Source organism: Nyctereutes procyonoides, unplaced genomic scaffold, assembly GCF_905146905.1.
Source record: "Nyctereutes procyonoides isolate TBG_1078 unplaced genomic scaffold, NYPRO_anot_genome, whole genome shotgun sequence".
Classification (NCBI taxonomy): Eukaryota; Metazoa; Chordata; class Mammalia; order Carnivora; family Canidae; genus Nyctereutes; species Nyctereutes procyonoides.
The window spans coordinates 80,063,113-80,089,430 of NW_026575125.1; the positions used below are offsets into that span (position 1 = coordinate 80,063,113).

Genomic DNA, 26,318 nt, shown 5'->3' on the forward strand with positions numbered 1-26,318 from the left:
CCATCAAAATCCTAGAGGAGAACACAGGCAACACCCTTTTTGAACTGGGCCACAGTAACTTCTTGCATGATAAATCCATGAAGGCAAGGGAAACAAAAGCAAAAATGAACTATTGGGACTTCATCAAGATAAGAAGCTTTTGCACAGCAAAAGAAACAGTCAACAAAACTAAAAGACAACCTACAGAATGGGAGAAGATATTTGCAAATGACCTATCAGATAAAGGGCTAGTTTCCAAGATCTATAAAGAACTTATGAAACTCAACACCCAAGAAACAAACAATCCAATCATGAAATGGGCAAAAGACATGAACAGAATTCTCACAGAGGAAGACATAGACATGGCCAATAAGCACATGAGAAAATGCTCTGCATCACTTGCCATCAGGGAAATACAAATCAAAACCACAATGAAATACCACCTCACACCAGTGAGAATGGTGAAAATTAACAAGGCAGGCAACAACAAATGTTGGAGAGGATGTGGAGAAAGGGGAACCCTCTTGCACTGTTGGTGGGAATGTGAACTGGTACAGCCACTCTGGAAAATTGTGTGGAGGTTCCTCAAAGAGTTAAAAATAGAACTGCCCTACAACCCAGCAATTGCACTGCTGGGACTTTACCCCAAAGATTCAGATGCAGTGAAACGCTGGAACACCTGCACCTCAATGTTTATAGCAGCAATGTCCACAATAGCCAAACTGTGGAAGGAGCCTCGGTGTCCATCGAAAGATGAATGGATAAAGAAGATGTGGTCTTGTATACAATGGAATATTACTCAGCCATTAGAAACGACAAATACTCACCATTTGCTTCGACGTGGATGGAACTGGAGGGTATTATGCTGAGTGAAAAAAGTCAGTTGGAGAAGGACAAACATTATATGGTCTCATTCATTTGGGGAATATAAAACTTAGTGAAAGGGAATAAAGGAGAGAAAATGAGTGAAAATATCAGTGAGCGTGACAAAACATGAGAGACCCCTAACTCTGGGAAATGAACAAGGGGTAGTGGAAAGGGAGGTGGGTGGGGTGTTGGGGTGACTGGGTGATGGGCACTGAGGGGGGCACTTGGCAGAATGAGCACTGGGTGATATGCTATATGTTGGGAAACTGAACTCCAATAAAAAAATTAAAAATAAAAGGTAAAATGAGTTGCCTTAAGTCACACAGCTAGGAAGTGTCAGAGAGCAGAGACAGCATTCAAGCAAAAGTCTGATTCTGGAGTCCATTCTCTCAAACATTATGCCATGGAAGAAGTTTGTTATTTTGCCATCAAAGCAGTTGTTATTAGAATTGATATTAGTAATTGTTAAGATAGACAAGAAAAAGGCAGTTGTTGCAGGGCACTAGGAATAAATCTGCTTATTCGTTCAGAAGTCGTCTGTTGATCACCTACTATGTGCATGGCCATATCCTGGACATTGTATGTACAAGGCTGAAGAGGGTAACACAGACATATAAGCACAAAATGTTCATGACTACATGGACATGGCAGGTGCTACATGGAAATGGCAGGCCCAAAGAAACTTGGAATCACAGGTTAAGGAAGAATGAATTCTTTCTGAAGAGGTCTGGGATGGTTTCCTGAAGAAATAACATTTTATCTGGGTATTAAAGATTGAGTAGGAATTCACTAGGTAGAGGAGTGTAAATACTGGAGAGAGACATTCCAGATAAGGAGGACACATAAGCAAATGCAAAGAGATAGTAAAGAACATAAGGTAGTTTGGAAATGGAGAGATGTCCAATCTGAATGAAGTGTATTGTACACTATGAGCTTGAGAAGGAAGGTTGACAGGAAAAAAACACATGGACATGAGGCTGGAAAGGTAGTTGGGGCAAGATAATTAAGGCCCTTAATTGTGCCAAGCTAAGGAGTATGTACTTTCATACTGGAAGAAACAAGAAACCAACAAAGGTTTGAAATCAGGAGATAATATAATTGGATTTACTGCTAGTAAAATAACTCTGGTGGCAGAGTAGAGATTAGAATGGAGTCAGGAGGTAGACAAACTAGTTAAGAGGCTATTGATATATGATTATGAGGTTTGGAACCAATCTAGATTCCACAGATTTTTGGTAAAACTAATTGAGCTTGCTGAGAAGGATGGAAATAGTGAGAATTAGTGGCTGATTTTATAGTTTCTTGCTTGAAACTTGGTAGATGGTGATATTTAACAAAGATTAAAAAATGAGAGCAGGAAGTTGGAGTGTCATGGAAAGGATTAGAAATCAGTTTCATTTTTAGACACATTGTATTTGGGGCAATACAAAATAATAATAGCTGGCATTGATTGAGTGCTCCAGGTATTGTTTTATATATATTTTTAAATAAATTAAATTGAGAGAGAGAGAAAGACCTATAGAGTGAGCGAGTGCTAGGGGAGGGGCAGAGGGAGAGGGAAAGAGAGAATCCTAAGTAGGCTCCATCAGCAGCACAGTGCCGGACATGGGGCTCCATCGCATTACCCTGAGATCATGACCCAAGCCAAAATCAAGAGTCCATGCTTAACCAGCAGAGCCACCCAGGCACCCGCAGGCATTGTTTTAAATGCTTTGTATGTATCATTGTATGTATCAACTAATTGAGATCCCCGCTGACTAGGTAATTGGAAATATAGGTTTGGAATTCAAAAGACATGTCTGGGCTGGAAATATAAATTGTACTATACATCAATGTATAGGAGTCATAGTTAAAAACTGTTGAGGCAAGAAGAAGGCAAAGTATAAAATGCTGAGAAATAAAGCACCATTTTAGGACCAGGGAGTAATGAAGTTTATAAGCTCCATGACATCAAAGATCATACTTGCCTTGTTCACCACTGTGTCAACAGAGTCTGGCATACTATTTAGAATACAGTGTTTGCTCAATAAATAAATGTTGGATGAATAAAATAAAAATTTCAGAGAAGTATTAGGAGCAACAATGAGACACAATGTCTTGAAAGTCAAAGAAGGAAAGGTAGTTTCAGAATGATTGGAAAATGCAAAACACTGCAGTAGAGGGATCAGAATTGTGGTTACCAGAGGTGGAGGATGGGAGGAGGGAGAATTGGAGGAAGGTGTTTCAAAGGCACGAAATTTCACTTATAAGGTGAATCGGTACTACGGATGTAATGTACAACATGATGACTCCAGCTAACACTGCTGAATGGTATATAGGAAAGGTGTTAATAGAATAAATCCTAAGAGTTATCATCAGGAGAAATTTTTCTTTTTTACCTTTTTAATTTTTTTCAATTGTATCTATATGAGAAGATGCTAAATGTATTGTGGTAATCATTTTGCAACATATATAAATCAAGCCATCATGCTGTATGTCTTAAAGTTATACAATGATATAGGTCAGTTATTTCTCAATAAAATGGGGGATAACCCCAATACGTAAGTCAGATAAAATGAAAGGAATCCATTCTGCTTGGTAGTTAGGAAGCCATTAGTAACTTGAAGGGGGGCAATTTTGGAGAGTAGTCTCAGTCTAGACTGTAATAGGCTTTACCCCTAAGGGTAAATGGTTGTTGAAGAAGAGTAGACAATGAGCAGGAATTTGATGGTAATAGGATGGAGGCGGTTAGAGTTATGGAGAAAAAAGCTATGGTTTTTTATTATTACTTGTTTTTATAATGGAGGAGACTTTACTATTGTTTGTAGAGCAGAAAAGAAGGAGAGGGATCAATTAAAGATGGATGGTAAGAGAGTGGATAATTGCTCTTAGCTAATTTTCCCATCACTATTTTCCTTTGAGCACGCTTTTCCTTTTATGTACATTTAATTAGATTTTATTTTATTTATTTCTTTTTTAAAGATTTTATTTATTTATTCACGAGAGACAGACAGAGAGAGAGAGAGAGAGAGAGAGAGAGAGAGAGAGTCAGAGACACAGGCAGAGCAAGAAGCAGGCTCCATGCAGGGAGCCCAACATGGGGCTCAATCCCAGATCCCCAGGATCACACCGTGGGCTGAAGGCGGTGCTAAAGGGCTGAGCCACCTGGGCTGCCCTTAATTAGATCTTAAAACAAGTTAGAGCCCTATGATCTACCTCACTGGGACACTTAGTCAGCTTAAAAGGACCGGATAGTTTAATACAGTATGGCCCTTTCCTAATACATTCTTTCTACATGTGCATGTCCTGTCATCTATAGAGGATAGGACAAGTCTGTACTCCAAGCATGGTGGGTGAAATTATGGAAATAGCTCCATAATCGAGGCAAGTGAAAACCAACACGTATTGATAATTGGTGTCAATCTATTTGCTTCATTCTTTTAAAAATTTTGATTCAATTTATTTAAACTAAAAAAAAAAAAACCCAGTTCACCCATTCCTCCCACCCCCTACTCCATGCCTCTTGAAATCACTGATCTGATCTCTATCTATGAGCTTGGTTTTTCTTTTTTTAGGTTCCACATATAATAAGATAGATCATATTATATCTGTCTCTCTCTGTCTGACTTATTTCATTTAACATAATGTCCTTGAGTTCCATCCATGTTGTTGCAAATGGCAAAATTTCATTCTTTTTGGCTGAATGATATTCCATTGTAGATATATATACACACTACAAATTCTTTATCCACTCAGAATCAATGGATAATTAAGTAGTTTGCACGTCTTGGCCATGGTAAATAATGCTGCAGTGACTATGAGGGTATATATGTTTTTTCAAATTTGTGTTTTCATTTCCTTCAGGTAAATACCCGGAAGTAGAATTCCTGGATCACATGGTGGTTCTATTTTTAATTTTGTGAGGAACTTCCATACTGTTTTCCATAGTAGTCACACCAATTTACATTCCTACTAATGTTGCACATGGATTTTCTTTTCTCCACACCTTTGTCAGCACTTGTTATCTCTTGTCTTTTTGATACTAGCTATTCTAACAGGTGTGCAGTGATATTTCTTTGTGGTTTGAATTTGCATTTCTCTGATGTTTAATGATACTGGGCACCTTTGTATGTACTTGTTGGCCATCTGTCTTCTTTTGAAAAATGTCTATTTGGATCCTCTGTCCAGTTTTTAAATAGGATTGCTTGTTTTTTGCTTTTTTTTTTTTTGCTATTGAGTTGTATGAGTTCTTTGTATTTTTTTGGATATTAGTATTGTATGTATGACTTGAAATTATTTTCTCCCATTCAGTAAGGTACATCTTCATTTCATTGATGGTTTCTTTTGTTGTGCAGAAGCTTTTTTGTTTGATGTAGTCCCACTTGTTTATTTTTAATGTCAGATGCAAACAATCATCTCTAAAAGTTATGCCAAGGAACTTACTGCCTGTGTTTTCTTCTAGGAGTTTAATGGTTTCAAGTCTTATATTTAAGTGTTCAATTCATTTTGAACTAATCTGTGTGAATGGTCTAAGATATTGATCTAGTTCCATTCTTTTGCATGTGGCTGTCCAATTTTTCTAATACCATTTATTGAAGAGACTGTCCTTTCCCCATTGTATATTCTTGCCTCCTCTGTCAGAGATTAATTGGCCATATATGTGTGAGTTTATTTCTGGGCTCTCCATTGATCTACGTGTTTTTTATGACAATACCATACTGTTTTAATTACTAGAGTTCTATAATATAATTTGAAATCAGGGCATGTGATGCCTCCAGCTTTGTTCTTTTTTCTTGAGATCGCTTTGACTATTTGAGGTCATTTGTGGTTCTATACAAATTTTAGAATTGTTTGTACTATTTCTGTGAAAAATACCACTGAATATTGATAGAGATTGCATGGAATCTGCATATTGTTTGGATAGTATGGAAATTCTAACAATAATAATTATTTTCAATCCATGAGCACTGAATATGTTTCCATTTATTTGTGTCTTATTCAATTTCTTTAATGTCTTGTTTTCTTTTTTTTTTAAGATTTTATTTATTTATTCATGAGAGACACAGAGAGGCAGAGAGGCAGAGACACAGGCAGAGGGAGAAGCAGGCTCCATGCAGGGAGCCCGATGTGGGACCCCATTCCAGGACTCCAGGATCACACCCTGGGCGTGAAGGCAGGCACTAAACCCCTGAGTCACCCAGGGATCCCTAATGTCTTGTTTTCAATGGACAGGTCTTTCACCTTGGTTAAACTTATTCCATGGTATTTGACTCTGTTTGATGTATTTGTAAATGGGATTGTTCTCTTAATTTCTCTTTCTGATAGTTCATTAATAGTGTAAAGGAATGCAACATACTTTTGTGTATTAATTTTGTATCCTGCAACTTTACTGAATTCATTAGTTCTAACAGTTTTTTGATTGAGTCTTTAGGGTCTACATATATCATCATGTCATCTATAAATAGTGACAGTTTTACTTCTTCCTCTCCATTTTGGATGCCTTTATTTCTTTTTTTTTGCCTAATTACTCTGGCAAGGACTTACAAGATGATGTTGAATTGTTTCATTCTTATATTAATGAAGTCATTAGGGAAATAGCATACTTAGCTCCTGTGATCTGGCTTGATTATAAGATTATAGTACCTAAGGGAATATTTGCTGGAGACTCCATAATGTACCTAAAATCTAACAGACTATTGGTATTCATAGTCAATACAAATGCCCTCATCCCTGAAAAAGCCTTAGAAAGTGACAACTTGTTTATTCTAAAATCCAACACTGGGCAGCCCTGGTGGTGCAGTGGTTTAGCGCCGCCTGCAGCCCAGGGCAGGATCCTGGAGACCCTGGATCGAGTCCCATGTCAGGCTCTCTGCATGGAGCCTGCTTCTCCCTCTGCCTGTGTCTCCGCCTCTCTCTCTCTGCATCTCTATGAATAAATAAATAAAATCTTTAAAAAATAAAAATAAAAAATAAAATAATATCCAACACTATAACTAGGGTTTTTTTTAATGTCACAGATTACTTTGGCAGTCTAGTGAAGCCTATGGACTCCTTTTCAGAATAATATTTTTTAATGTATCCAATAGAATACATAGGATTACAGTGGAAATGAATTATATTGAAATATAATCATCAAAAAAAGAAATATAATCATCAGGACATATAATAAAACAAATTTGTGATATGGAATTATATATCTCCTTCTTTAGTAGCATATTAAATAATATCTACTTCCCCTCCTCTCCTGTTTCAAAATATGTTTGTATTTGACCTGTCAATAATGTAGCTACATTATCATCTAAGTGTTATCCACTTATGTAGCCATTTGAAGATTCATTTGATGATATACTCATACATATGGATCAGTATTCTTAGTCATCCCAAGATAATATAGTCTGTATACACACAACATATGCTATATATTGTGATTATTCATAGCTAACTGATATAGGACATTTGCTAGCATGCAAAGCAGAAGACTACTTTAAAATTTCATATTAAGAAAATGAAAAGACCAGGCATCAGCTACAGCTTGGGAGAAAATATTTGCAAGTTGTAATGTATGGCAAAGGACTTGTATACAGTATGTACAAAGAACTCTTACAACTCAATAAGAAGAAGAAAAAAACAAAAAAAACCCAACTCAATAAGAAGGAGACAAGCCAATCTTAAAATGGGCAAAAGATTTAAATAAACATATATAAATTTTTCATATGACCTAGCAATTCCATTTGTATATATCTCCTCAAGAAAAATAAATTGTATGTCCACACAAAGATCTGCATGTTAATGTTCAAAATAGCATTATTCATAATAGCCAAAAAGTGGAAAGAACCCAATGTCCATTACTGGTAAATGTACAAAAAATGGGGTATATACATAATGGAATACCAATATTAAAAGCCAATACCAATAGAGTAAAATACTGATGCATGCTACAACACGAATGAACTTCAAAAACATTATTCTAAGTAAAAGGTGCCAAACACAAAAGATCACATATTATATAATCCTATTCTATTTATATGTAATGCCCAGAAAAGACAAATCTATAGAGGTATAAAAGTAGATTTATGTTTGTTTGGGGTTAAGGGTGGGAATGAGGATTAACTGTGACTGGATATGAAGGATCTTACTGGGGTGATGAAAATGTTCTAAAGCTGGATATGGTGACAGTTGCACAACTTGGTAAATTTATTAAAAATCATAGACTTGTATACATAAAATGGGTGAGTTTACGGTATTTAAATTGTATCTCAATAAAGTTGTTTTTCAAAAAAAGAGAAAGAATTATTAGAGACACAGCCCTAAACAAGGCAAATACTCCTCTTGATCCTTAGAGTAGGAAGAAACTTTTTCCATCTCTGATAAACTCGAACACTCTATTCATACTTCGATGGCTGTAATTAGGACTGAATATCACAGTGGAAAGGACCAACTTGAGCAAATTACAACTTTAAGGAAAGAAGTTTGTATTTCAATCAGACTTTGATATGAATACGGCTAAGGCATTTTATGTATGCTCTTTACAGAACGTGATAACCAGACATATATTTTCTCCCTTTTGCCTCTTCTCCACCCACATAACTCTTGCTGGGCTTTGGCTTTAATGATGCTTAGTTGTATTAGAAGTTTCATGAAAGTAGATTAGGGGCAAAGTGGGAAGAAAAAATAAGGACCCTGACTACTTTGGTCACATATTTTAACTGCTAGACATGTTGGCCCATGGTGATATACAAATCTTTCTAGTTTTTACTTTAACACAATGCAGACACATACAGATAGTAATTTATCATTAGGTATCTTATCTTTTAAGGAACATAATGATCATTGTCTGAGAAAGTAACATCCTAGAGAGTTAGAGACTATGTTTAAATAAATCTTTGTGTGCTGTGTCTCAGGCACTTAATAACCAAAAACGATTATGGATATTCTGAAATCCTAGGTTCTATCTCATTCAGATAAATTGTGCAAGTAGTTTACCTCAAAGAAGATCATCACTCTTTTAAAAGAAATTTAATGGAAACTCATTCTTTAATCCCAGATTTTGACATTTAGCTTCCCATCCCTTTGAATAGCACTGCTTTATAAACTCTGACAAAGAACAATCAAAAGCACCTAAAAGACCCCATCTCAAATGCTCACCAATATTCTATTATTGGCATCCAAGCTCTCACAGCAAACAAACTTTCTTTTTTTTTAAGATTTTATTTATTTATTCATGGAAGACACAGAGACACAGGCAGAGGGAGAAGCAGGCTCCATGCAGGGAGCCCGATGTGGTACTGGATCCCGGGTCTCCAGGATCACGACCTGGGCTGAAGGTGGCGCTAAACTGCTGAGCCACCCGGGCTGCCCGCAAACAAACTTTCTTATAGAGAAGCACAACCTAGCTCCTTGTAAATCTATTTGTAAGTTATTTTTCATTAATATTAGTTAAACAAGGTACAGAGAATTAAAAGAACTAAAACCATTTGAAAGGTGAAAAACATTACAAACCAGAGGATAAACTGGAACTGGGAGGAGATGAGAACCATCCAATATATATGAGAATCCACTACAAAGAGTAAATGGGAACAAAAAACTTCCCTTCAAAAAAGTCACCTTTTGGGGCAGCCCAGGTGGCTCAGCGGTTTAGCCCCGCCTTTCAGCCTAGGGCCTGATCCTGGAGGCCCAGGATGGAGTCCCATGTTGGGCTCCCTGCATGGAACCTGCTTCTCCCTCTGCCTGTGTCTCTGCCTCTCTCTCTCTCTCTCTGTCTTTCATGGATAAATAAAAATAAAATTCTTAGAAAAAAGTCACCTTTTGAGATCTTATTCTGTGGTACTCCTCTTTTTTGCCATTTTCTCCAAAATGAAAAAAAAAAAAAGCTTTACACTGCCAAATATTCACAAGTAACAGTGAATGAAGCAGCTCTGGATGTAAATAAGGTAAAAAATATTGTCAGTGTAGTTCAAGGTTTATTTTAGTCTTACCAAGGTCACTCACACTGACATAGCAGGTGAAATCGTAAAACAATGAGACAGAATCTGAAATCCACAGACCAAAGCAGTGCTTGATTTTGGAGACACACTTCAATACTTCTAAGAATTAAAGCACAATCCTCCAGTGACTTTTAAGGATATCAAGTGATAAGATGCAGTGTTTGGGAAGTCTCTAGCCATCTAGAATGATTTGTTAATGCTTTTCCCCAAAAGTACACTGAATACAATCATCTAGAGTCTGAAAATAAAGGTTTTGCTGGAGGGTATGCTGCCCAAGCATAACATTTTTACAAGTGGCAAGATTCCCAGACAAATTGTTAACTAATCAAAACCTGGCATTTCCAATAAATGCAGTATTAAGCCTCCAGGTAACACATAACTAAACTCGTGTACTGGGGGAATCAGAGAAGTGCACAGAACCCTAGATCAATAATCCTGTTGACAAAGTCTAGAATTTACTTACATAAGAGCTGATGTCCTGAGTTGGGGAGCTGGTAGAGGGTGTCACAATATGTTAAAAGCCAAGTATTCTGGCATCATTTTCTTTTCACAAGATAAATCATTTCACTTCATTCTGACATGTTCTTAAAGATATCTGCCAGGACAAAGTAATCCGCCCCCCTCCCCCAATAAACATATTAGCTGATTTTATTGGGTTGAATTAAGTATGGCTATAAATAGTATTTAAAATATTTAAGTATTTGAAATACAGCCAATCATTTTAAATAGTCAAACCCACAAGGTAAATATTTGGAATATATATTAATCTGTCATCTATAGGGAGCGTGACCCTGGCTATTAACAGTTTATTAAATAGAGCAGTGAAATAGGACTCAATAGTCAAACAACTTCATGTATGAATTCAGCGGTTAACTTTATTTCTGCCAGCATAAGTAGCTAGTGAGACTGGAAAACTGCACTATCTCTGATTATTCGGGTCATCCCAACTTTGGTAAAGTATCCTCGTAATTACACTGGAGATGTCTTTACTCTCTGGGGTCCATTAAACTTTTCTTGACCAAATGTCTACAGAAATTCCTTTGCCTGCAGTCCCTAGCTGATTTGATGGATGATATCTAAGCAGCCTATAAAACGTTAACTTTCAAATATTTTTTTCTATTCTAAACATTACCTTTTAACTTTCTTTTTTTAATTTTTATTTATTTATGATAGTCACACACACACAGAGAGAGGGGCAGAGACATAGGCAGAGGGAGAAGCAGGCTCCATGCACCGGGAGCCCGACGTGGGATTCGATCCCGGTGCATGGGACTCGATCCCGGGTCTCCAGGATCGCGCCCTGGGCCAAAGGCAGGCGCCAAACCGCTGCCCCACCCAGGGATCCCTACCTTTTAACTTTCTGATGACACAGAAAACCCGTGAGAGGTAACAGCAGATAGAAATTGAACATCATCATGTGGTATTATTCTGTTCAGGTAGTTAGAGTCTAGATGCTGTCATCTGGTACTATCAAAGGACTCCCAAGCAAATACTTAAGTTTAACTTCCATATCTTTCCTGGCACTTTCAAGTCCCACTCCTTGTGCTCTCCTCCCACTCTCAAACTTGTGTGCCAATTCATGTTCATGTAGACCAGGCAAACTCACATTTCTTCTGCCTTGGAGATAGATGCTGAGAAAGGCATCATATGTCAGTTATCTTAAGTCATCTGGGAAGAGGCTCAAATATGTGTGCCTGCCTCTTGTGTCTTCTACTTTTATTTTCCCCACGCATTAGGAAGTTTTGTGGCAGAAGATGCCTGAGTCACCAAGGCATAAGCGTGACACTGTGCTATCCCTCTCTAAGAACCCCATTAACTCCCACTATAAAGGAGAGTGATGGGAGCTCTGTTTCACACTGCAACCTTCCGCAACCCCCTAACACAAACACAGGAGCTGGAGTGAAGAGGGGGTTCAAGGGAGGAGGGGGGAGAGGGATCGGAAAAGAGACTCACGGCTCCTGCCAGTTCCTCAGTCAGGCACAACGTAACCAGGAGCAGCCACAACCTGAAACAGGAGGAAGGGTGAGTAACATGGGCTCTCTAGGTTCCGGGGTCCTCCTATGTCCATAGTCCCCGACCCCTTTTTGCTGCCTGCCCCGCCCCCACTTTCTCTGCAAAGACATATAGTATAGTCCCGGTAGGCAAAGTAGCTCAAAGTAGGAAAGAGGGAGGAGAACTCAGCGCAGCAACAGCTCACCCAGGGTGCATGCTTGCGGCTCCTCCGGAGCTGGGTCCCGGGAGACAGCTAAGCGGCTTCACAGCCCAGGCTCATCAGGGCTCCGCTGATGCTTGGCGGTTGCTTCCTTATTCAGGAGGACGGGCCAGGGGGGCGAAGTGGCTCATTTTGGAAGAAACTAACTCAGCTTCTAGATAAAAGTGCCCCAAAGGAAAACAGCGGTGCCCGCTACAACTTGTCGCACTCAAAAGATAGTTCCCTACACTAGGAGAGGAAGGAATGGAGGGGAAAGGGGCGGGGCTGTCTGCCGTCAATCATCCCCCCTACCTTGGGCTGCCCGGCGTCTTTCTCACTTTCAGGCACCTCTATACGTAACGTTCCCACGCATCTCCAAAGCTTCAAGCGCAGACCCATAGAGACCTATACACTAAGTTCTAAGCAACTATGCAGCTTCCATGAACCACTGTTAACTATTACACATAAATAGATTTAGGGCATAGGACTCCTGCAGATGGGCCCCAAAGTGCCCATGCACGCTAGCCCAAATGCATACAACACTTACTCCAATTGATTGTATGTATATTCAGCTCTTGGGGGTGCTGCTGGTGGTGGTGGCTTCTGGAGTGTTAAATCTACCCAAAATTGAGTAGAATCTATGGATAAGTAGGCCCCCATGAATAGGTCCAAAGCCTTGAAAGCCTAAGTGGCAGATTCGAGTCTGAAATAAGAGAAATGTTGTGAAGAAATCTTGAGCAAATTCCTGGCAGACCCTCCAAGGAGTCCACACAAAGTATTTTCTGGCCTGTTAGTACTTTAACAGATCTTTGAATCAGGATTACCAAAGTAATGCTCAAGTCTACTTTATTTCGGAAACATCAATTCAACTGCTCTTAACTCTATATATATGTTTCCAATTCGGTGTGTGTGTCAGTTTTAAAAACTGCGCGAAAGTTATTTAAATCCTTCTGAAACGCAACTGTAAAGAGAGTCAGTATCTTTTACATTAGTTCAATATAAAAAGTAAAAATCATAGCATTTAGCAATGTAGTTAAATAAAAAGATGTGACTGTATTACAATAACATGCAACAACATAATAATTGCAGTATCTACTGAATGTTTCTCAATTTTAGACGTTTATAACACGCATCAAGTTTTCATATACACACAATTAGGTTCATTTTCTTAATTCTTCGGTTGCAAGAATATATTTAATTACATAAATATATTTCTACAGTTCTAACATATTCACACATTCTACCGTATGTAGAAACTGTCCTGCGACCAGGTGGGTGGAAAGCACACCAGCAGCCCAGGAAGTGGCGACCAAAATTTGTTTCTAACCATTAATAATAAAAACTCTCAGTTCTTCTAAGACCCATCCGCTAAAAAAATAGTTCCAGCTCAGGTCTATTTGTAATTGGCTTTGGTGCTCTCACCAATGAGAGTGGGACTGGGCAGGGAAGAGTATGCCAATGGAAGGTGAAAGTGAACGAATAGAAAAGCTTCCCGATTGGAGTCAGAGTGCTCAGCCAACTGATCTGGAAGTTTCCCTCCCCCAAATAACTGAGCGTCACTCCCTCGCAGGTTGCTGGTGCAGTCTGAAGCGGTGGCGGAGTGATCCTCAAAAGTGCTGGTGGGGAGGGGGCGGTGCGGGAGGAGAGAGGGCGGAGAGTTGAGCTGTGCGACTTGGAGTGAGGAAAAAGTTTGCAAGTTCAGACAGAAGGGAAAAGTGCTCCCGAGAGACTGGCTTTGGGTAGGGGAGGAGGGAGGGAAGGAGAGCGTCTCCTTTTTTATTCCCCACCCCCTCCACTCTTAAAAAGCTTTCTCCTCACCTAAGCCGACGGGCACAATTGGGACACCCTCGCTGCTCCTCTCTGCTTCTAGCTCTCTCCCCACAAACTCAAGATTATGTCAGTTGGTCAGACCTAGCCAGAGGTCTCGTGCGGGTGCTGAAGGAGCTGCGGGAGCCGGAGAAGAATGAAACTGCGTGGAGTCAGCCTGGCTGCCGGCTGGTTCTTACTGGCCCTGAGTCTTTGGGGGCAGCCCGCAGAGGCTGCGGTAAGTCCTTCCTTCTTCCCACCTCTCTCCCGCTCCTCCCCCCCCTCCCCCCAGTCACCTCACTCTCAGGGCAGAAATTACTTCTTAAAAATTTTTTTAGATTTAAATTTAATTTTTTTTTTTTTGTCCCTTTACCTTCCTCTCTCCTCGGCCTTGGCTAGAGAATTCCAATCTGCCCTCACTTGCTTAGGAAGAAACATTATTTACAACTCTGGTAACTCAAGCCTTCTCCAGCCCAAGGGAGAGGTGTACGTTTAAAAATAGGGCTGCTTGCTTTCCAGCAACTTCCTGCTCTGGGGGCCAGAGCAGAGCCTGGGTGGGGGACCGCACGCTGGTAAATCGCTAGGCCCCCGAGGGTGTTTGAAACTTTTCCTTCCCAGCCTCCGCCCTCGTATGGTTTCCCTTGCCTGCCGGCTAACCTTTACACTAGCTGTACCCAACCCACGCACTCTTTAAAGCTGGCCTGTAGTTTACTATTTTGTCTTTTTCGAAATCCAGCTTACATCAAAGTGGGGCGCGCCCGTGAAGTGCTTCCCTTTTGCCCCTTCATCAAGCCACAGGAGCCCACCTCTTGACACTAAAACCTGTGTAGACACTGTGTCCCCCTTTTGACATCCTTAATGGCAAATGATCAGGTAACAACAAAGAAGCAGGTAAAGACTGATGGCCTCAGGTTCAGGTTTTCTGCAGCTTTCCTTCTTTCTTTCTTCCTTTGAAACTTCTGGGTACTTGTTGTTTACTTTTTTTTTTTTAAGAAACTTGTTAAGGCACCTAAACAAATTGAGAATATGCCCATTACCTATTGAAAAGAAAAGAATTCTCTGTTTTGAAAGGAGATTGAGTGTACTGATTTAAAGGACAGTGGAAGGAGGATGCACCTGTGACATGACAGAGCAAAAAGTTCCACTCAGTTTTAGGAATGTACAGTAAAATGCCAAAGGATCTCTGGGTAGTCCCACTCACTATCTTTCTGGGGATGAGGCAGATGTAAAGGAAAATGGCCTTGTTAAAATATTCTCCAGCCTGAAACCCATCATCCTTCATTTCACTTAACCTCCAAAGAGTGAAGTTTGGGACAAACGATTTAAAAGTTATATTTGAGTGATCATAATGGTTGATTTTAAAAACATTTTAATGTGGGGATCCCTGGGTGGCTCAGCAGTTTGGCACCTGCCTTCAGCCCAGGGCATGATCCTGGAATCCTGGGGTCGAGTCCCACATCGGGCTCCCTGCATGGAGCCTGCTTCTCCCTTTGCCTGTGTTTCTGTCTCTGTCTCTGTGTGTGTGTGTGTCTCTCATGAATAAATAAATAAAATCTTTAAAAAAAACATTTTAATGTGAGATCATGGCTTAGGCCTTCTGTGGTTGAGTGACTTACCAATTTTTTATACATGCAGCTGCTATGTTATGGATTATCTGGGTTCACTTTTAATTTAGCTGTTGGGTTTCTCTATACACTCGGCATACCTCAGATTACATTGTCCTTTTATCCTCTAGAAAATGTGTACTCAAGGCATGAAAACTAACTTTCATATTACTCTAAGCACAACATATTTATAATAGCAAATCTGCTGGAAAACCATGAATTTCAACTACACTTGTAATTTTTCCTCTGAAAAATTAGAGATAACTTAGAATCGCTTTTTTTATAATTGCTTTTTTTTTGATGCAGACCATCTTAATAAGGTTTTGCTACTCAATAGTGCTTATAGAATCCCCTCCCTGTCCCCTATAAAACTACAATTGTGTTGTTGAAAATAGTTACTTTTAAAAACATCTTTTTGGTGCTTACTGCTTATATTTGGCACAGGGCCAAAGGTTTTGTGGATGTTTGATTAAATATTTCTGATTTTTTTCCTCTGATGTTGCTATTAGTAAATGTGCACCCGATACCAGTCATACAGGTATGTATAACAATACCATACATCCACTTGTATTAGATCAATTTATATTAGAAGTGAGATTTCTTTTTTAAGGTTGACAAACTGTAGGAGCAAGCTTGTTTTCTTGGACTCTAATGATTGAGTATTCATAAAGTAGTTACAGAACATACCATGCAGTTTTTTACCTTTTTCTTTCTATATAATTTTATTTTTTTAATTTTTTTTAATTTTTTATTTATGATAGTCACACACACAGAGAGAGAGAGGCAGAGACATAGGCAGAGGGAGAAGCAGGCTCCATGCACCGGGAGCCCGATGTGGGATTTGATCCCGGGTCTCCAGGATCTCGCCCTGGGCCAAAGGCAGGCGCCAAACCGCTGCGCCACCCAGGGATCCCCCCTTTCTATATAATTTTAAAAGAACATTTTATATCCCATTTCTCTATCATTAGGACATTGTACCTATAAGAAAGCCAGTTTTTTTCTGCTTCACATATCAATATCCTAGTTAGATGAAATGTTTTAATTATCTCAAAGATATGGATGGTATCTTCTCTCCATATTAGTGCTGGGGATATTGGTGAACTTCTGAAGAGTAAAATGGATGGTGGTGGGGTTGACTGATGGTTGACTGAAGTAGTCTGGTACTGGTACTTTTATATCAGGAAGAACATTGATACTTAAATTGCTTTAATTTTTCATAGTTAAATGATTTATCTCTGAAGTCATGCCAAATTGGGATATCACAAATACATGGAAGATTTTTTTTCTTTAGGTAGAGTGTTTAGTAGGTGGAATAGAGTAACCTTTATGCTGAAAAGGTTAGCAGTAAGAGAAAAAGGCAGGTTTACATTGCAAAAGTCATTTCTAATGGTGGAAATAACATATTTTTATGTAAAGGTAATTATACCTGCACTTACTGTCAATAGGATATGTGCTTAGATTTAGGTACGGTGTGTAAAATTGTACTACTCCTGCAATACAAATGTTGGTGATTTTTTTGTGCAGTGGATAGGTTTCTCTAAATGTACTATCTTTTTCTGTGACCAGTGGCAACAACTCATTGAGTGTAGTAGTGTCCTTTGTTACCAGGAACAGTTTTTCGTCTGAAGTCTACTATGAATTAACTGCTCTATAAGAAGTTTTTTGTTGACACTGTGAGCATAACATACGTTGTTGAGTGTTTACTAAGTGCTAAGGGCTGTGGTAATATGGCAATGTGCATTATCATATTTAATCTTCACAAGAGACCTATGAGATACATACTATTGTTATCCCCGCTTTACAGATCAAGAAAGCTATAGAGGTTAAGTGACTTTCAAAAAATCACATAGGTACTAAGTTGTAGAGCTGGAAATTGAGACAGTTTGACTTCAAATTCTTTACCCTCAATGCCTGTATTATACTACCTCCTTTGCATGTGGTCTATAGAGATTTATTTGATCTTCAGAATGTGTGGATCTCTGCTACTTTTTTTTTTTTTTGGTGGAGGAGATACAGGAAGTGAAATGAAAATGGTAATGGATTACATCTCTTCCTGCTGATGTTAAGAAAAGTAGCATCTTTTTGGAGATATATAGCGTCTATAATGGAAATAGATTTAGAATACGGAATCATAATAGAGATCTGTTTGATTTCTGTGCATATGTCTACATATACAGAAATAATTTAAAAGCAGTCTAGAAGCAATTACTTGTAGATTGTATGATTTACACAGTCACATATAAAAAGTTAGAATTAAAAAAATAAAAAGTTAGAATTATAAAACAACTATAAATTGTGGTGGATGAATATTTTGAATAAAGATGGCTTTATTCTTCTTTTAATTAGTCAGTTTCCATAATAATTTTAAATATACTGATCTTTTCATTAGCATGTGTATTATGATAAAACAGGATATGTGTAAATGGTGGCACTGTGCTTAAGATGCCCAGTTTACTTTTGTTGTTTTTACCAATTTACCTACCCATCATATCCAATTCTATTTGGTCAACTATATAACTTTAGTCTCATGCATATATTTATATACATATATGTCCTTTGACTGTGTAAGAGTGTGTATGTTTTTTTCTGTTTTTATTTGGCTTTTGATGTCTGTATATGAAACACATGAAATTCTTCACCTTGAGTTAACCTTGATAATTGATTCAGGTTATGTCTGCCAGGTTTATACACCATAAAGTCACTATTTTTTCTTTTTGTAATTACAAAGTGAGCTGATCTTGTAATACTGTATGAGGCAATACTGTGAGACAATGTAAATATCCTGTTTCTCATCACACTTTTGCCTCCTTAAAATTAGCATTTATTGAGGATTCTGGCCTGAATAATTATTACTGTGACATTTCTAAATGTTGGTTTTCAGTTTTTAACATTTTCTGCTTTTATGTCACAAAGTACTTTATCTTTTCTACTATTTACTTATCTATTCAGTTATTTAAAGTGGTATGGAGTTACGGATATTTGTTTTATTCTATGAGTTACAATGAATTTTGCTATTTTTACTTTAATTTTTTGCTGAAATTAACCCAGATTTGGCCCATCGGAGTCTCTTCCAGTTGGCTCCTGTGTCTTTTCAGTGTGTCTCTCATTTTTTTAGCATTCTCTTACATTCTGGTACCACAAGATGTTCTAGCCTCAGTTTTCTACTTTCCCTGCCCCAATCCTGGAATGAGCCATATCTCCAGGGAGCTCTGATTCTTTTTATTGGATAATGGTATTTAGAGGTAAAGGTCTGGTTGCTTGGTGTGCTCATTGCTATTGAGATGTCATTGTTTCTATGCCTTCTCAGCAGACAAAATTAAGAAACATATGTATACACAGATGCATACCCACATCTATATCTATTTTTTGCAATCTCTTTTTATATATATTTGTATTAAAAACCAGGAATTCGTACTGACATCACTGATATAAAGCTAAGACCACAGAATAAAAATACATCTTTGATATTGTGGAAGATCACTGCTTTCTGGTATCCCTCCTCAGACATGTTTTGTGGGCTTGGAGAGGTCTTATGTGGAGTCTTTAAAAGCTTGGCCACTGGAGTCAGATGTGGAATCTAACTGGTAGATGTGTCACCTTCAACTAAGTGGTAACCTCAAAGCTTAATTCCCTTATTGGCAAAAGGGAGTGGGTGGTACCTATGTCAAGGTTGCTTTGAGGATAAAATGATAGGACTTCTATAATCATTTAGAATAGTACTTGACAAATAGTGAATTAATTTAGGATTTCATTTCTGTTATTACAAACTATTGACTTGCCTTTTCTTAATGCTTTAATTCTCAAATTTTCTGATTTTCAATGTCTAGCATGATCTTTCCCTCCATCCAACCTTATTTTTTTTTTACATTTTTCAATATATGTTCTCCATGCTAGCCTAGGTGAGCTTTCCTGTAATCCCTTGAGCACTACATACATATTTTACCTCTCCATTATTTTATGTTTTCATTTTGATTTGAATCCTGTGGATCCAAATCTTTGCTCAGTTTTAGTGTGATATTTATATTTATCCAGCAGATAGTTACTCAGCACTTGTAAGTTATTAAGGATTGTATGTGTTGTTTTATTTCCACCATCTTGGATATGTGCTTTTCACAAAATCATTTTGTAGTAGATACTATGGATAAAACCAAATAAGACTAGTTTCTTGCCTTCATGAAGTTTACATGCTAGTGAGAATAGTCTTTCTTGAAACTTTGCCTCCCTGTTACATGTCAGTGGTTGATTTTACCCTTCTTTGAACATTTGTAATATTTAGCCTCTTCCTGTCTAGTACCTAAATGTACTTGGTCTTTTTTTAAAAAAAAAGATTTTTATTTATTTATTTATTCATGAGAGAAAGAGACAGAGAGAGAGAGAGAGAGAGAGGCAGAGGGAGAAGCAGGCTCCATGCAGGGAGCGCGATGTGGGACTTGATCCCAGGACTCCAGGATCATGCCCTGGGCCCTGGGCTGAAGGCAGGCTCTAAACTGCTGATCTACCCAGGTGTCCCTGTATTTGGTCTTATAAGCATTTTTTCATGGAATTTTATCTGTTCTCCCTATTAGATTATACGCAAGAATTGTATATTTGTTCAATCATTCAACCAATTTACATGTTGATTTTGTGCAATAGCAAAAGGAATACACAATCAGTATTGGAAACTTGAAAAATGCGGAAAATTATAAAGAAGAAAATAAAAATGTGTCCACAGTTCTATCAACAGAATGGAAATAACCTTGATTATTGTTTTGATGAATTTCCTTCTCATGTATCTTTTTTTTTAAAGTAAATTGGTTAAAAATTTTAAAAGTTGGGATTACTCTATATACAGTTTTATATCTTAATGTTTTTTTCACTTATGCATTTTCCCATGTTATTAAAATTCTCTTTAAGGATACTAGTTTTAGGGCCACCTTGTTGGTACAGCTGGCTAAACATCTGACTCTTGGTTTTGGCTCAGGTCATGATCTTGGGGTCCTGGGATCAAGCCGTGCATAAGGCTTCATGCTCAGTGGAATGTCTGCTTGGATTTCCCTCTCCGTCTGCCCCTCCTGCTCTCTCCCTCTGTCTCTCAAATAAATAAATGTTAAAAAAATAAAGATACTAGTTTTACATAACTGTATACAATTTATATTTGTACACACCACAATTAAATTACCTATTCACTTTTCTTTTTTTTTCAAAATTTTATTTAAATTCAAGTTAGTTCATATATAGTGTAGTATTAGTTTCAGGGGTAGAATTTAATGATTCATCAGTTACATATAACAGCCAGTGCTCATGCCATCAAGTGCTCTCCTTAACTCCCATCACCCAATTACCCCATCCTTCTACCTACTTCCCCTCCAGCAACCCTCAGTTTGTCCCCTATATTTAAGAGTCTCTTATGGTTTGCCTCCCTCTCTGTCTTTATCTTATTTTAGTTTTCATTCCCTTATTTACTCTTATTGAGTATTTTTAAAGATTTTTTAAGTAATCTCTGTACCTAGTATGGAGCTTGAACTCACAACCCCGATATCAAGAATGGCATGCCTTACTGACTGAGCCAGCCAGGTGTCCCTATAGAATGCATTTTGAAATTTCAAAGTCATTGTAAGAAGAACTGCCATGAACAAATCTTATTCCATATTTTGTATTCTTCTACTAGTACTGCCTCCTTTCTGGGGGAATTAATGGGTTAAAGGTCATTAGTATTTTCAAAGTCTTTGGTATATGCAGTAGACCCTGCCATCTAGAAAGGTGATATCAACAGATTAATTATGATAACTAACTTTTTTACTGGTTACTATGTTATACCTGTTAGGTAGATAATACTATTCCATTTCAGGAATCTGAAGTCTACAAGGTAGTTAAATAACTTGTCCAAAGTCATGCAATTAGTAAGTAATTGGGCTAAGATTTGAATCAGAATGGTCTAGCTCTAGAACCTACTCATGAGATTTTTCCTCAGTCCCTATTTCATACATGATGGATAATATAGAAAAATAAAATCATGTTGAAAAAGTTGAATAATTTCCACTGCCCTGTCTATAACCCCTTCCTGTGACTGGTCACTTGACTTGATTTTAAAGTTACACTCACCACTGGCCCATTCTTTAATAACTCTTTACTGTAATTGCCTAGGCTATCCATCATCAAGGGCCTAAATTTTAATTTTGTAAACTATGCATTCCTCTGCTTTTCTTCCCTGGACAGAAGGTTGAGCCTGCCCTTCATGAATACTGCCCCCCCCCAACACCTCTTCCTAGCAATAGCAAGGATATAATACACTCCAAACCCATTGACATTTCCCTTTCCCTAGGAGAGTTTTGGAATGCATCCGAAATGGGAGCCCCTTCTGCTCTCCCTTCTCACCCTCTTCACCAGTCCTTACCCCAAAGCTGCCTATCATGCTTAGACTTAAATGGCTGTGTCTTTGTCTAGTCCTGTTCCTTGCTTTCATCTTTCCCTTAGTGTTGCTCCAGGACCTTTCCTCCATTAACTGTTAATCTATTTTTCTCATTTTGAGGTGATGCTATTCCAGCCCCCATCTCCTCTTTTGAGAAACAAACTTGTAAGTGTATATGGGATCAGAGGTCCCCCATCCATTTTGTACCACTCCCACTTTACCTTCTTGCATTTCCTCACTAGCTAAGAGACATCATTGCCTTTATGCCAGCCTGTAGCTTGTGTGATTCAAATGTATTCCCTGTAAAATCACAAACTGTTACACATTATGGCTTTTCCAGGTGGCATCTGAATAGCTGAACTTTAAGCTTTCTGAATGATAGGGATCTGCTCTTGCCAAATTACTTTCCAGAATGGTTTTACCAATTATACACCTATCAGTAGTGTATGAGTACTTATGAGACAACCTTAATAATTTTTTTTATCTAGTACAGTGACTATGGGATTGATGCTCAGTTGATTGCCAGTTGGTTGGTTGATTTGGTTCTATCCTCTAATGATTTTCTTCTTAAAATTTAACGATTCCATTACTGTATCCCCTTCTGACAGTAGCAACCATGGAACAGAAGTAATTTTTGAAAAGATATTCTCTCTAATTAACATTATAAATGAACCACCCAGCCACTTAACTAAATCTTCATTACAAAGATTTGTTTTTAATAGCAGTAATTCTTGAAGTTTTTGGGAGAGGCATCTTTAGTTTGATCTCTGAGACATAGGCTCCTTTAATTTTAACAAACCAGATTCTCATTTTATGCCTCAATGCTTGAGTTTATTTACCTTCATAATCTATCCAGGTCCAACTGCCCTTTGTTCCTTTAGCAGCTCCTGCTGGTCTTTAACCAAAAGTGTTGTCTGTGATGGTACTTGCTACACTGTTGAAGTGGGAACCTTAAATCAGTTGCTATGTGCTAACCAAAGGCAAATGTTAGGAGGAAACAAACTTTCCCTAAATTCGGTTCTTGAATCATTTTCTAAAAATTTTACTGAATCTGATATAAACATTACATTTATTTATTAACCGGAGACTTAAGCACCACTTATGAACAAATGCTAGTCGGGTTAATGGAATTGGTTGTATGACAGTGAGTACAAAAATAAGACTATAAGAAATCCTGTTGGCATTTGCATCATCTTATAATTCAGTCAAATAGCACTCTTCCTATATGTTATGAGAACTGGCCGATTTGCTTCAAAAATTTCTTATAAAATATTTCTTATATATGACATGTATATATGATATGAATGGAATACTGAAGGAGATCTTGGAACTTGGGGAGGGAAATGATACAAAGAGTGGGACCCTAGGGAAATATCGTTTAGTGTATTCTGCATTTTGAGCTCTCTAGGACTTTGCTAATGAGGGATAGGTCCTTCTCTGTCCATAATTGCACAATCTAATTGATTTAGTAAAACATTTTATGTATGAAAGATAGTCATAATAGTGCCTGTTTATATTAGATAAGTTCTTTTTTCTGTTGAAGGTGGTAGAAAACACTAATTCAGCTGTCTTTTTTAAGACTTTATTTATTTATTCATGAGAGACACACAGAGAGAGGCAGAGACACAGGCAGAGGGATAAGCAGGCTCCATGCAGGGAGCCCAACGTGGACTCGATCCCGGGTCTCCAGGATCACGCCCTGGGCTGAAGGCAGCGCTAAACCACTGAGCCACCCAGGCTGCCCTAATTCAGCTGTCTTAACAATAAAGAAAAATTTTAGTTCACTTAACAAGAAGTTTAAAGTAGAGTATCTCCAAGGTTAATCAGTTCAGCGAAATAATGACCTAGGTTCTTTCCACTTTCTGTTCTGTCTGCTACTCTGCCTAGCAGCTTACTCAGATTAGTGCCCTTCATACCAGCAGGATGGCTACTGCAGTTCCAGAGATCACATGCAGACACCATAATGACCTGTAAAAGAAGAATATGAACTGTTTGTTCATTTATTTCCTCTCAAGTCCCATACCTCCACCCTGAAAACGTTCTTTATGCCACATTGGTTATAACTGTAATGTACGTATATATTTATGCTAGTACATTGGCAAGTGAAATAGGACCATAAAAGCAGAGTTAGACCAGTGACTTAACACCCCTGCTTCCAAAGTACATTGGTGCCTGGAAAAGTTGGAGGATGGGAAACTTTGAATAAAAGCAAGGTTCTTTTAGGAAGGAAGAAATACTTCCTGTTTCATGACTTCGTGAGTTTGTCCTCGGGATTACTTGAGTAATAGATTTGTAAGAAATCGATGTATTTGTTAAATGTAAGATATATTACTTCATAGGGAAACTAATGTTTTATAGAGTTGTACAAATAAAAGATGTTGAGTATTTACATAATTGTGGACATTTTAGAGCTAGAGGGACATTAAAGATCTTTTAGGTCAGTGGTTTTAAAAGTGTGGTCTCTGGACCCCTGGGATTCCTAAGATCCTATCAGGAGGAACGTGAGGACTATTTTAACAAGTGTATGATGACTTTTTTGCCCCTTTCACTGTGTTGGCACTTCCACTGATGTGTAAAACTGCTAGTGCAGTCTATCAAATTGTCCTAGTAGTTGTATTCTTCATATGCTCAGGGGATAAAAAGCCAATTTTACTTACGAATGGTCTCAATGTAGTATTAATTTTATTAATTCTTGACCCTTGAGGGCACATCTTTTTAATGTTCTATATGAAAAAATGGGAAGTATACACAAAACATTTCATATGTTGAAGTAAAAATCTTATTTTCAGGAAAAGCAAGTGTGTGGCTAATTGAGTTGTAAATTGAACTAGCTGATTTTTGCATGTAATACATTTTTATCGGAAGAATAACTAAGACAAACTGGTTATTCGGACTTGGGTACTTGGCGGGCATTTTCTCGAAAATAAGCAAAGTGCCTCTATCACTTAAAGGAAAGCTACTGGCAGTGTTTGTTGCTAATAAACACAATTGAACTTTTCAAGTAAGAATTCGAATTAGAATTTGAATCAACTACTATGAGCTTGATAGCTCCCCAAATCTTAGTGTTTTCAAATGAGTTTGGTAATCATATTAATGTATATGATTTTTTGATACTGTATAATGAAATGTGTTAACATTCGGAAGTTGTACAAATCTCAGTGAACTAATATTTTCCAAATGACTAATACATGGTGTTACAAAATCATGCATGGATAAAAGATACATTCAGAGGCAAGATAGATCAATGAGTTTTAATGTAATTGAGTACAAATAGTTAATTGATAAGGTTTCAGATTTTGTGTTGCAATTAACTTTAGAGTCTACCATTTATAGAGCTTTGGCATAATATGAAAAAAAATATCCACAATTATCTTAAAAGGCTATTAAAGTATTCAATTTTCCAAATATATAACTTGATGAAGCCAGATTGTCTTCATATATTTCAACCAAAACAACATACTGCAACATAATGAATGCAGAAGCAGATATGGAGATCCAACTATTTCAACCAAAACAACATATTGCAACAGAGTGAATGTAGAAGCAGATATGAAGAAGCTGTCTTCTATCAAGGCAGACATTAAAGAGATTTGCCAAAAATAAAAAAAAAAATCCAAATAATCCCTCTTTACACTTTTCTTGTACTTTTGAGAAATGTAATTAGTTTTCATGAAAATATATAACATATATTAACATGTAATGGGTTCATTATTGCCATTTAAATTTTTTTTAAGGCAGCCCCGGTGGCGCAGCGGTTTAGCGCCGCCTGCAGCCTGGGGTGTGATCCTGGAGACCCACATCAGGCTTCCTGCATGGAGCCTGCTTCTCCCTCTGCTTGTGTCTGCCTCTCTCTTCACTCTCTCTGAATGAATAAATAAGTAAATCTTTTAAAAAAAATTTTAAATTTAAAATTTACTTACAGTGCATAGTATTGTTACTTTTAAATGAATGAATAAATAATTATTTTAAATATCACTCAGTTTTATTTTAGATGGTACACATTGATAGATATAACCCACCTAAACAAAAGCTCTTGGGGTTCTCAATGATTTTTAAGGCAGTAAAAGTATCTGGAGACCAAAAAGTTTGAAAGCCACTACTTACAGAGACCAACTCCCATCATTTTATAGGAAAGTGAAATGCTTGATGAAGGATGCATCTAGTTAATTGCAGATGCAGAACAGGAATTTTATTCTAGTCCTCTTTCCAGTATACCACTTTGGTTTAAGGATTTGTGAACTGTTAATATGATTTTGTTATTTTATTCAAAAGTAGACACAGTTAAACTACCAAATAGAAAATGGTGATACTAGATTGTACTCATATCTTTTCTACTATCTACAGTCTAATTGCCAAGTCAGAAGCATTCTCACTATATAAACCACAGCAAAGGAGACAATGATGAAGTACAATGAATTAGAGTTATTTATTTTTAGATACAAAATTGGAAAATCCATGAAATCAGGGTCCTTGTCTCACATATCTTTGTATTCACCACAGCATATAGAGTAGTTGTTGTA

The 26,318-nt window shown here is 37.7% G+C and overlaps 2 protein-coding genes across 2 annotated transcripts in view; one reads left to right on the forward strand and one right to left on the reverse strand.

Annotated features, from left to right (window-relative positions):
- COL4A6 (collagen type IV alpha 6 chain) overlaps positions 1 to 12,385 on the reverse strand; it is a 282,056-nt gene extending 269,671 nt beyond the window's left edge. Inside the window, 2 exon segments of the mRNA XM_055337906.1 lie at positions 11,763 to 11,814; positions 12,007 to 12,385. Of these exon segments, the coding sequence (XP_055193881.1) occupies positions 11,763 to 11,814; positions 12,007 to 12,017 (63 nt within the window). The 5' untranslated portion in view covers positions 12,018 to 12,385.
- A 1,296-nt stretch (positions 12,386 to 13,681) lies between these two features.
- The window catches only part of COL4A5 (collagen type IV alpha 5 chain), a 284,616-nt gene continuing 271,979 nt past the window's right edge, over positions 13,682 to 26,318 (forward strand). Inside the window, exon 1 of the mRNA XM_055337689.1 lies at positions 13,682 to 14,044. Within this exon, the coding sequence (XP_055193664.1) occupies positions 13,964 to 14,044 (81 nt within the window). The 5' untranslated portion in view covers positions 13,682 to 13,963. The remainder of the gene's footprint in view (positions 14,045 to 26,318) is intronic.